Source organism: Ovis canadensis, chromosome 13 (assembly GCF_042477335.2).
Source record: "Ovis canadensis isolate MfBH-ARS-UI-01 breed Bighorn chromosome 13, ARS-UI_OviCan_v2, whole genome shotgun sequence".
NCBI lineage: Eukaryota > Metazoa > Chordata > Mammalia > Artiodactyla > Bovidae > Ovis > Ovis canadensis.
Window position 1 is genome coordinate 42,893,026 of NC_091257.1, and position 11,811 is coordinate 42,904,836.

General features: G+C 45.8%; 1 protein-coding gene across 5 annotated transcripts in view; it reads right to left on the reverse strand.

Annotated features, from left to right (window-relative positions):
• Positions 1 to 7,704, reverse strand: part of BEND7 (BEN domain containing 7) — an 85,741-nt gene extending 78,037 nt beyond the window's left edge. For 2 of the 5 annotated variants that reach the window (XM_069547502.1, XM_069547503.1), the window contains exons 1-2: positions 6,463 to 7,704; positions 3,991 to 4,074 (exon numbers count right to left, since the gene is read on the reverse strand). In XM_069547502.1, the coding sequence (XP_069403603.1) occupies positions 3,991 to 4,074; positions 6,463 to 6,523 (145 nt within the window). In that variant the 5' untranslated portion in view covers positions 6,524 to 7,704. The remainder of the gene's footprint in view (positions 1 to 3,990; positions 4,075 to 6,462) is intronic. The other 3 variants (XM_069547505.1, XM_069547506.1, XM_069547507.1) reach the window with 2 other exon arrangements.
• Positions 7,705 to 11,811: the final 4,107 nt, after the last annotated feature.

An 11,811-nucleotide genomic window follows, 5' to 3' on the forward strand; every position in this document is an offset into this window, starting at 1 on the left:
AGCCACAAGGGAAGCCCAACACCTCTAGTCTTGTCTACAAAACACAGATAGTGAGGACTCTTAGAGATTTGCTCGGAGGGGTAAATGAGACCCTTCTTGTCAAGGACTCAACTCAACGCTGGGCACACAGGAAGTGCTCAGACTAAGGCAGTTGTTCGGATGACTGAATTTTGCTCCTTCACTGTGTCCTGAATTTGTTCAACTGGATTTTTTATATTTTTGGCTGCACCAGTTCTTAGTTGCAGCATATGAGGTCTTCACTGAGGCCATGTGGGATGTAGTTCTCTGACCTGGGATCGAACCCAGGCCTCCTGCATTGGAAACACAGTCTTAACCACTGGACCACCAAGGGAAGTCCCTGTTCCGCTGGATTTTAATCATTGAGAGCAGGATCCCTGTCCTATCCACTTCTTTGGTTGCCCCCAGTACCACTCCCATTTCAAAACAGTGCTGAGTTTTTCATATATTCTCAAAAAAAAGAGAAAAATCTGTTAAATTGATCAAAAGGAATTAAATTTTCTCCAAAATAGTACTCAAATCTTCATAATGGCCCATCACGGCCAGCCGGACAAGGTGCATGTCCACAGGGTAATCTCTCCTGACGCTGTCAGCAAGTTAAACATGTGGGAGGGATGCACAAAAAGCTCACAGTCAAGTTGTTCACACCACTGAGCCATCCTACCCTGCTGAATATGCTGCCTTAGTCAACAGCCTAAAAATATCCCAGGGAAACTGATTTGAGGCGGGAACCTCTGCCAAATTCTGGCGTGCTCTCCTTCCCTGAGGCATGAACTGTAATCTTACAGGTGCAGATAGTATCAGGTATGACACACGGACATTTGAACACAGAAAGTCCCATGTAGCATGCCAGAGGCCCTGTTTAAGGAATGTGTCACAGGTCAAACAGCTTCTGCTGTTTTGCTAACAATCTCCCTCGGGTGTCACAACCTCATGCAGAATTCTACACCACGATGAGTAATATCACGGGTGGACTCAAACCATTTACAAAGCAAATGTGACTGACATTTGCATAAAAGAACTATAACCTAAAAAAGTCCACTTTACGACACCATCAACAACAGAACTGTGTTTCATACGTTATCAGTAACTATTCTCAATTACTCTAGAAATCAGGTTTGCATAATCGTTTGCTCTTCTGGTTTTGTTTTTTTCCAAACTGACCTGAAGATCACAAAATAGAAATGTTCTATGGAAGCCATATCCCACTTTCCCCAGAATGAGCAAAAGACTGAGAATAACCCAGGCACTTTCATCCTGTTCCATCTTTTGTCTCTTGATGTCTAAGGCCTCTGTGACCAATAGCGACTTAGAAACTTATCGCAAGCCTGGCCTTACACTGATGTTTTCTTACCTTCCTGGGCTCAAGCTAGGAAAGATGAAGCCAGGCCTGCCCTTTGGAGAGTTTGCCTCTTACCAAGTCCCAAGCACTGGTGCCTGCTTGCTCTACACCCTTCACTCTCTTGTACCTGGAGTCCACCCGCTGTATCGCAACCTCACCCTTCTCCGAGTACCCAGCAGACAGGGGGAACAGCCTGCTGTGTCGGAGATGAACTAAACCAAGGATATGATGTTCCTTTTTTATGATAAATGTACCTCTTTCTACTAATTGGCAAGTTCTTCCTTTCAAATGGCTAGATTGAGTGGTGCTTTGATATAGAATTCCAACTGATCGAGTTAAGGGAACTGAAAATACAGGGTTCTGAATAAGTGGAAGGAACTGAACAGAGGGCAGTCCAGGAATATTCTCCTCCTGGGTCACAGCACCTCTCTTGACTGTGAACCTTTTGGGTTCTAGACCCTCAGAACAGAAAACAGGTGCTGAGAGCGGTGCTGGCCCCAGCCACAGTCTCTGCCTGGATGGAAAGATCCACACACCTTCGGTGCTTGCTGGTGGAAGAAATGTCATCATTCCCCTCCTGTTTTACCTCTGTTCCAGTGGTCCCCTACCTTTTTGGCACCAGGGACTGGTTTCATGGAAGACAATTTTTCCAGGGACTGGGGCAGGGAGATGGTTTCAGGATGATTCAAACGCATTCCATTTGTTGGGTACTTTATTTCTATTATTATTACATCAGCTCTACCTCAAATCATCAGGCATTTCAGATCCCGGAAGTTGGGGGCCCCTGCTCTATTTAGTACCCATCTGACTTCTCAGTCCTTTGCCACCCACCCTTTCTCTTCCTTCAAGCAAGATCAAGAGAACCCTCAACTGCCTGGCTTCCTTGTTTTAACTAGCGGTACCCTGAATCTGAGCACCCATCTTGCTTCCAAAAGACCTACTATGTGTAAAATAGATAGCTAGTGGGAAGCTACTGTACAGCACAGCGAGCTCAGATTAGTGCTCTGTAATTACCTAGATGGGTGGGATGCAGGAGGAGGTCCAAGAGGGAGGGAATATATGTATATATTATAGCTGATTTACGTAGTTGCACTTCCCTGGTGGCTCAGATGGTAAAGAATCTGCCTGCTATGCAAGAGACCCAGGTTCGATCCCTGTGTTGGGAAGATCCCCTGGAGTAGGGAATGGCAACCCACTCCAGTACTTTTGTCTGGAGAATCCTGTGGACAGAGAAGCCTGGCGGGCTATAGCCCCTGGGGTCACAAACAGTCAGATACAACTGAGCTAACACTCACTTTTCACACTAGAAATTAATAAAATACTGTAAAGCAATTATCTTCCAATTTAAAAAAATTCTTTTTAATGACCTATCAACTTTCCCCAGAGACACGGCCATTCTGGCCCTTGCTTTCAGCGGCTCTTGCCAGGATTGTCTCTCACTTCTGCTGCCTCATGGGGCACCCAGCTCTCACACAGCCACTCAGGCTCTAGGAGGTGCTGGGAAAGGGTACCGTGGAGGCCCAGTGCCATGATTTGTCCTCCACTCCGACCTCACAGGTACTTCATCCTTAGTGGCAAAATCCTAATTTGTTTCATTTTTGGTTCCTCTGTCCATGGGAATTTTCAGGTAAAAATACTGGAGTGGGTTGCCATTTCTTTCTCCAGGGGATCTTCCTGACCCAGGGATCAAACCTGTGCCTCTTCTGTCTCCTGCATTGAAGATGGACTCTTTACCCGCTGAGCTATCGGGGAAGCCTTTTCGGCTTATGGTCTACAAGTAACAAACTGCATGGGCAAGGCCCCTTGGGTACAGTTTCTGCACTAAAAACCACACGTGGACAGAGCGGCAGCATTTTAGAGAACCTACTCATCCATCATGCAGTTCCTCTTGTCGGAGGACCTCCAAGGTGCTGCTTTGCTCCACTTGGCCCTGGGGTGGCTCAGGAAGGAGGGTGGTGAGAGCACTGGCCTCCCTTCTCTGACATGGTGCGAAGTGAGCACAGAGCTGGGAGGATGAACAAGGAGCAGCTCCGTGATCACCAGTCCTACCTAGAGGTGGTTCAGCGGACCATCACACTTTCCTTTTCCTTCTGCTTTTTGGCTGGAGAGTTAATTTAATTTTTTCATGGCAGGATTAGCAATCAGGCCACAACGGTGAAGGGACATTATCATCAGACAGCATATTAATTCTCTACCCCACCCAAGGAGGAGGCAAAAACCAAACAAATAGCAGCTTTCTGGAAATTGAATTTCTGTTATCCAGATGTCAAAGATGTAATACCCCAATTACACAAACTATTGCCAATGAAGCATGCCAGCGAATATGCGATGTAAATGGGGTGAACACAGAGCCACAAAACTGCACGGTCAGCTTCTGGCTCCGGGAGTGAGTGATAATTAGCACTGTGTGTAGACACTAATAAACATTTATGTCTGAAATTACAACTTTTAGCCATGTTAATAAGGGATCTATTGGCAATCTGTAAAATAAAAGGTCTTGAAAAGAATGTCATACATTAAGCGGTGGCAGACATTTCCCATTCTGGCACAATCTTTTTTTTTCCCCCCTTCCCCCTAATTGCAAATGGCCACACTGTTTTGCTGAGAAATTAATTGACATAAGAACCTACCTAAAAAAATGTGTTGTGTCTCTTTGGCCTCCCCATTAACATCGCTGCTGAAGTCTGAGATCTTATAGACCTCATGGTGATAATCTGGGGTGAGAAAACAGCCAAAAATTAGAATTCTAATGACCTGCAAGATATGAATAAGCAAGAAAGGCGAGAATCTCATTATATACATTATGTGTAAGCTACACTTTATAATTTTTTGAAGTTCATCACAGAATTTGCAGTCACTGGTAATCTCTACTGCTCTGCTTACTCTGGAGAAGTACACAAACTTGAAATTATTATTTTGACTTTAGAAAACAGCTCTGCTTGATCACACAGTTTTCACAGGAAATTTGGTCCACAGATGCCAATTACATACCACGCTTCTTTTCTTCCAAATGACAAGTATTTTTATAAGGAAAAGAAAAAACCTTGCCCAATCATAGACCAGGAGAAGATTCCAAATTTATCTCCACAAGCCATTTGCATGAGTAGATGATAGTACGCTTCAGAGTTACCTGGTACTCTTAGTTTATCCAGAGAAATCCTAGCCTTTGAGCAGCTTGCAGGCAAGCATACATGAAAAATACTGATTTGTACTTCAAATATAGTATAATTTGGAATAAGAAACCAAGTCTTGCATTCGGCTACCACACTTTAACATACAATCGTTTAAGTTCTAAAAATGCACCTGCAGAGCAGAGAGAAAAATCAGACCCGTAATTTTTTTTTTTTAAAAAAAGGAAAAAGACAGACTTGCTATGTCAGTCAGACTTTAAAATACAGTATTTTACAAGCTTCTCTAAAGAGGCTACTGCACTTTGGCAACTGTTTCCAAAAAGTAGGATTGCTTAAGTAAGAAACTAGACAATCCTTCTTAACAGTGATTCCCTTTTGGGGGCCTTATCCCTCCCAGAACAAGGTCTACAAAACTTATCTCACTTTTAAGATAAAGTAGTAAGTTCCATGAGTTTGAGCAAACTCCAGGAGATAGGGAAGGACAGGGAAGCCTGGCATGCTGCAGTCCCTGGGGTCGCAGAGTCGGAGGCAACTCAGCAACTGAACAACAAAGTAAGTTCCCTGAGGTCATAAATAAGAACGCCACCTAGATTCCAGAATGAATCAGATAGACCAACAGGCCAGTCACAAATGGAGGTACTTTTAAAGTACAAATGACTGAGTAATCAACACTGCTGGGGAAAAAAAAAACAAAACTGTACAGAGTAAAAAGCAAAGCCAAATATTTTGAATATGTACAGCTACGGCAGACTTTTTTCATCAAACAGTATCCAAACTAAATTGGAGTTAACAGATAGAGGAGTAGATCTTCAAAATGTCTATAATCAAAATCAGTTTCAGACTCACTGAAAGCAGGCTTTATTGAATCTACACCATAGTTAGCTTAGCTGGAAATTGCAATCGCCCTCTAATTTTCATCAGCTTACATGTGACTTCTCCAGGTTGTTAAAACAATCGCCTTGCTCTCTAGTCTGATGCCAATGCTAGATACTACAAAAGAGGAACAAAGCGAACAGGTTCTCTGGTTTGGTTTTGACTTCAAGCTGATTTAAAGACGACACTTAAACAGGATTATTCTAAACTCAATATTGCGACTTGTGACATGACAGGGAGAAAAAGTCACCTGCCTCTAATTTAAGGTGACACGATGCATTTTGATAGACATAATTTTTTGTCTGCCCTTACATTATCGTTTTTTGAAAAGTCAAATCAGGAAAAATAAAGACTCTTTAACAAGTCACTGAACACAAGCAGGACTATTCAACTTTCCTCTCCCCTAATAAAATAAACCGAAGTCCAGAGACCGCGGTGTACACCTGTTAAATCGTCAGGGACCGGCTGGATTTTTTGGGTTTTTTTTCTTTTTAATGATAACTTATCTGACTGTTACGTGATCTATTCGAAAACATCTTTCCTGCCCAAATGACATATCCGGGAAAGATGCTGCATGTCAACAATTCTTCTCTGGGCTTGGACACCTAATGAGCTTCTTTCTCGGTCTTACAACAGCCACCACCACCTTTTCTCCTTCTTTTTGTAGGAGGGGGGCGGAAAAAGCAAACCAACCCCAAACCACCACGACCATTGGTCCGGGTGGGTGTCCGCACGGCCTCATGGAGACGCGTCCTCCACCACCCGGCCGCCAAGCCACAGGAGAGGAATACCAAAGAAGGCTCCCCGCTCCCCAAGTGTCATTGTTTGCTAATTTCCTGATGTGCCCTCCGACTTGTTTACGCGGAATCACATCCTGCCTCCCCCCTCACCCCCAGCCGCACAACTTTCCTCGCCGCCCGGTGTGTGTGCGGCCGAAGCCCGACTCGGGGAGGGGACCCGGGGGGGTTGGGGGGGTGTACCAGGAGCCCCGGCCCTCGGAGTTGGCCGCACCGCGGGCCGGGGGCTGTTTACGCGGCAGCCAAGTCCTCCCTCGGCCGCCCGCACGCCCCCCGCCCGGCCCGGCCCGGCCCCGCTTACCTCGGTTCACCAGTTTGAAGCTCTGGGATTTCCTGCTCCGCTTCCTCTCCGAGAACTCCATGGTGCGGCGGGGGGGCAGGGCAGGGGCTGCGGCCGGGGGCGGCCAGGCGGAGGGACAGAGAGAGCGGCGGCCGAGGCGGCGGCGGCGGCGCTGGCTCTTGTCACCCGGCAGCGGGAGCGCGGGGACCAAGGTCCGTCTCTTGGATCCGCAGGGGGGAGGCACAAGCAAGGGAAAAACCACTCGAGCCCGCCCGGGGGCTGCGGCCGGCGGGGCCGGGCGGGAGGCGCTCTCCCGGGCGAAGTTGCCCCCTCCTGGCCGCCGCTCAGCTCGCCCCCCGACCCCGGCTCATCCCCGGCTGCCGGGCTAGACGCCGCCGGAGCCGAACTTTCCGTTGGGGAGCGAGTTGGGGGCGGGGAGGGCGGGCCGGGGCTGCCGGCGCCCTGGGCGCTCGCCGCGGGCCGGCCTGGGTACAGCTCCGGACGCGGCGGCGGCGGCGAGCGCGGCCCCGGGGACGCGGCGGGCGGGCCGAGGGCGGCGGCGGCGGCGGCGGCAGGGTGCGAGCCGGGTCGGGGCGCTGACCGCCCCCGCGGGAGGAGGGGCGCCGGGAGGAGGCGGCGCCGCCGGGACCCCGGGGCCACCTGCTGGCGGAGCGCGGCCGCCGCCATCCCCCGGGGCCCGGGCAGCCGCCACCCACCGGCCTGGCCGCGCGGCGCCCGGAGGAGGAGCCAGAGGCCGCGGCGCAGCGCCCTCGGCCCGGCCGGCCCACCCGCCCCCGGGGACCGCCGTCCCTGCCAGGCGCTGGGATCCCGACGCCGGGATCCCGACGCCGGTGCCTCGGGGGCCGGCGAGTCGGGGTGCGGCTGCCCGGGGGAGCCTGGCTCCCGGCTCCGAGCTCGCCTGCATCTTCCCGGGGCCGATCTGGTTCTCAACGGCTCTGGGTGTCGGCGACCCTTCTGGCCAGCCCACTCCTCTCGCCATGAGATTCAGGGTGTCGGAGGGCCAGACACTGGTTTCAGGCAAGTTTTAGGGGGGAAGAAAAATCAACCAAAACCCAAAAACTTACCCATCTGAGCTCTGCAAGGAAAAGAGATTTTAGAATTTACTGATCAGACGAGTATGGAAAAGAGTGAGCTTCAGTTCTTTACTCCAATGCGAGGAGGGATGTAGGAAGATTGGGAGTTAAGTTCAGGGAGAGAACTTCGAATGTGGGGCTTGGAGAGGGTGGATAGGGTGAGCAATGCGACGTCAGTGGGTGCCCCACCTCTCTTCTGACACTTAGGGAAGACATGGCCAAGGCAGGTGCAGAGGGCTCTGCCATTGGGTGTGCTAAAGCCAGAATAATCGGCAGGAATGGAAAGCTTGTGTTCGTTTTATATTGTATCCTTTTCTAGGGAGCTAAGAGTACCCCATTGCTTTTTCAAAACAACTTTATTGTGGGGATGGAAGAGAATTCTATACCAGCGGGGACTGGCAGGTCAGAAATGTGATCGGATAAGCTTGAAAAGTACCGCCACCAAACTGGTCATCTCTAGACGCAAATACAAAGAGAGTAAAGAGATGGACGTCGGAACCAGCAGTGTGACTAGTTCAAGTGACCTCAAAAGAGTGGAGAGGAAATAAAGGGGGAGAATATGTTGATAAATGTGGTAACACTGCCAGTCTCACGCAAATGAGGAGGCAGCTGCTCAGGACTCACTCTTTTTCTTTTTTTATAATTTTGTGTATTATTTATTTTTGGCAGTACTGGGTCTTCCTTGCTGGGCAGGTTTTTTTCTAGTTTTGGTGCTCAAGCTTCCCTTTGCAATGGCTTCTCTTGTTCTGGAGCACCAGCTCAAGGGCTCCGTAGTTTCAGTTACCAGGTTTTAGAGCACAGGCGCAGTAGTTGTGAAACTTAGTTGTTCCTCAGCATGTGGGATCCTCCAGTATCAGGGATGGAACCCGTGTCTCCTGTATTAGCAGGCAGATTCTTTACCATGGAGATACCAAGGAAGCCCCAGGATCCTCTCTTATTTAACAGGAACACCTAAGAGAAAGAGGTAAGTTGGAGGCAACCTGCGTAAGCATATACACACCAGGAAATCAAGGAACCAGATAACCCATCAAACAGCAGAAGCAGAGCCTGGTATACCTTCTGAGGTCTTATGTTAGGCTGTATGTATATATGTAATAAGTGGGGAGGCTGGTTTCAAAGTGAGAGAAAGGACAGTTCAGGGGACTTCCCTGGTGGTCGGGTGGTTAGGACTCCGCACTTACTGCAGGAGGCTCAGGTTCCATCCCTGGTCAAGGAACTATGATCCTGCATGCCAGTGCAGCAGGGCCCCAAAAAACAGGAGTGTTCCTTCTGTTCCCTAAAATGAACCCTTAAATAAGAGGTTTTTAATCTTTTGCTCAGTCTCCTTGGAGATTATATTCAGAGTTCAGGGCTTTTTCCTAGAAGATATGTGTAGGACAAACAAAATTGTATACATTTTTTGGAGTTCTAAAAGGTAGCAGAAAGGATTAAAGTGATAACAAGGATTGGTCAACTACTCTATTTGGTTTTCTACTGTTTTGTTTTGTTTTGCCTCTCTTTCTTTAAAACCATGTACCTGAAGGTGTTTTGAAGATTTCTAAAGAAACAAAGCACCTGATTCTGTCCCCTGGGCAGAGACCCTTTCTTTCTTTTTTTAGTGCCTTTAAAAATGTTATTCCAGAAGCCACAGGCTGAGGACTGTACTGATTGAAGGACGTTCAGGATTGTTCATGCCTTGGAGCATAAAATGAGACTTTATTATGTTTGCTATGATAAAATCGTTGAAGGTACCATACCAAGAAGCAGATCCCTAGGGGGATATTAACAACTTAGCATTTTCAGTTCAAGTGGGAATATGAATTCCGTTTGCTGAAGAAAATATTTTTTATATAGTTAAAAAAAGATATTTCATTGTGATAATGTTTTAAAATAATGAGTGTTCTTCTTGACCCTTCTTCCTGGCTCAACAGAAATGGTCTATGAGCAAGTTGGGCTACTGAGGCCATAGATCAGGCCTGTCCCTATTAACAGGTAGAGAAAATCAACAAATATTTGTTTATTCTCCACATTGTGCAAATCACCATGCCTTTATATAACAAAAAAAGGTAATATATTCAAAATTACCATTAATAAAAGATTAAATAAGAGGGCTTTCCTGGTGGCTCAGTGATAAAGAATCCGCCTGCCAATGCAGGAGATGCTGGTTCAATCCCTGGGCCAGGAAGATCCCCTAGAGAAGGAAATGGCAACACACTCCAGTATTCTTGTCTGGGAAATCCCACGAACAGAGGAGCTTGGCGGGATACAGCCCATGGGGTCCCAGAGAGTTGGACACGACTTAAGCGACTAAACCAGAACAAAAGATTAATAATGATGTTTAATTAGAGATTGCTTTAAGTGGTAGATATTAGTTGCTTGAGCTGCCATACAAAATGCAATAGATGAAGTGGTTTCAACAATTGAAATTGACTTTCTCATGGTTCTGAAGACTAGAAGCCCTGGATTCAGGTCTGGCAGAATCAGTTCCTGGTGAGGGCTCTCTTGTTGGCTTGTAGGCAGCTGCCTTCTCAAAGTGACCTTCTCACGGTGGAAAGAGAGTTCTGATCTCATAATCCCATCATCAGTGCCCCATTCTCTTGGCCTCATCCAAAACCTGATTACCTCCCAAAGGCCCTACCTCTTAGTACCATCACGTTTGGGGGTTGAAACTCCTGTATTGAAACATAGGAGTTTGGGGGCAGGGCACATAATTCAGTTTGTAGCAGTGTTTTTTTTGGTATTTGGTTTGGTTTGGTTTTTTTGGCTGCCATGCAGCATGCAGGATCTTAGTTCACTGACCAGGGAACTTGTGCGCCCTGCAGTGGAAGTGCAGAGTCATAACAGCTGGACCACCAGGGAAGTCCGTAACATATGTTGTTTTTGAGTTTTTATGTAGGGGTGTTCTGCATAATCCTACAGGAGATGTATTAAGGTCATTTCTCTGTCTCAATAGTTCAGGTATCCCCAAAGATTTTAGAACCACAGGTTCACATATTATCAAAGCTCAGGGAAAACTGGTCAAATATTTCATGACTTCAGGTAGGCCAAATATTTTATCATATGACCATTCTAAAATTCAGTTGATTATAGATAAAGATTAGGTTTTAATCTCTGATATAGGCAGGTAATTTGGCCAGAGAATATATAAGCAACTGTAACCCTAATTTTTAAAAATCCTTTTCTGAAAACTCTATCCTGAGAAGAACAGTGCTAAGAAGATCTCCATCTTTATTTAGAGCCCTGCTGTCCAATAGAAATATAATGCAAGCCATATATGGAATTTAAAGTTTTCTATTAGCCACATTTTTAAGAAGTAAAAATGAATTAAATTTATTTGAATAATACATCTTATTTAACACAATATATTAAAAATATTATCATTTTGATATGTAATCAATATAAAAATACTCAGTGATACAATTTACGTTTCTTTTTCTTTGTACACTATTTTGAAAATAGTGTGTAGTTTACACTTAGAGGACAAACCAATTCAGATTAGCCAAGTTCACATATTTAATAGCCACATGTGGCTAGTGCTACCACATTAGATGGCTCAGATTTCCAGGAACTACATGATTTGACCCACACTATGTGCATATATAATGACTATAACCTGGCTGTTATTTATGTAATAACCCTCAAAAGAGATAAGTGGGATAGTATTATGGCTTGAGGCTGTTTATAATCTTTGATTGGAGTCTCTGGAATTGAAAATCCTGTCAGTTGATTCTGGAATCCTTCAGGAAGATTAATAAGTATAAATATGAACTTTTCATTTTGTGATGATCACCCGTCAGAGGGGTCATGGAAAGAATAGAAGTAAGCCTTACTCTAGACTCAGTTTATCACTTTGTTGCTGGCATAACTCAAGTTTCCATTTTCATTTACTTCATGGATTTTAGCAATTGTAACTTAGAGGAGGTAGTATTTGTAAGAGATTACTTAAGTGAAAATGAGATCTTGAAATGTGCCACCAAGAACATTGCCGTATATTTATATGAGGCTTCTCATATAGGAACTCAAGAATACTTATACATTATCTAATGCTGTTAATTGCTATCGGAAGTTGATAGGTATTAATGTCCCAAATTTGCAAATGGGAAAATCAATTTTCATGAGGTTGTGTTTTAGTGAAGCACGAATGCCATATAGGTTTCCTGACTCTTAAGTGTGATGCATTAACCTTACTTACTTTCTGCCATTTCTTTAAAATAAAAATTTAATGTTTTTTAAATGAAGATCTAACATATATAGTAAAGAACATGAATCTTAAGTGTTCACTTCAATGAATTTCTTT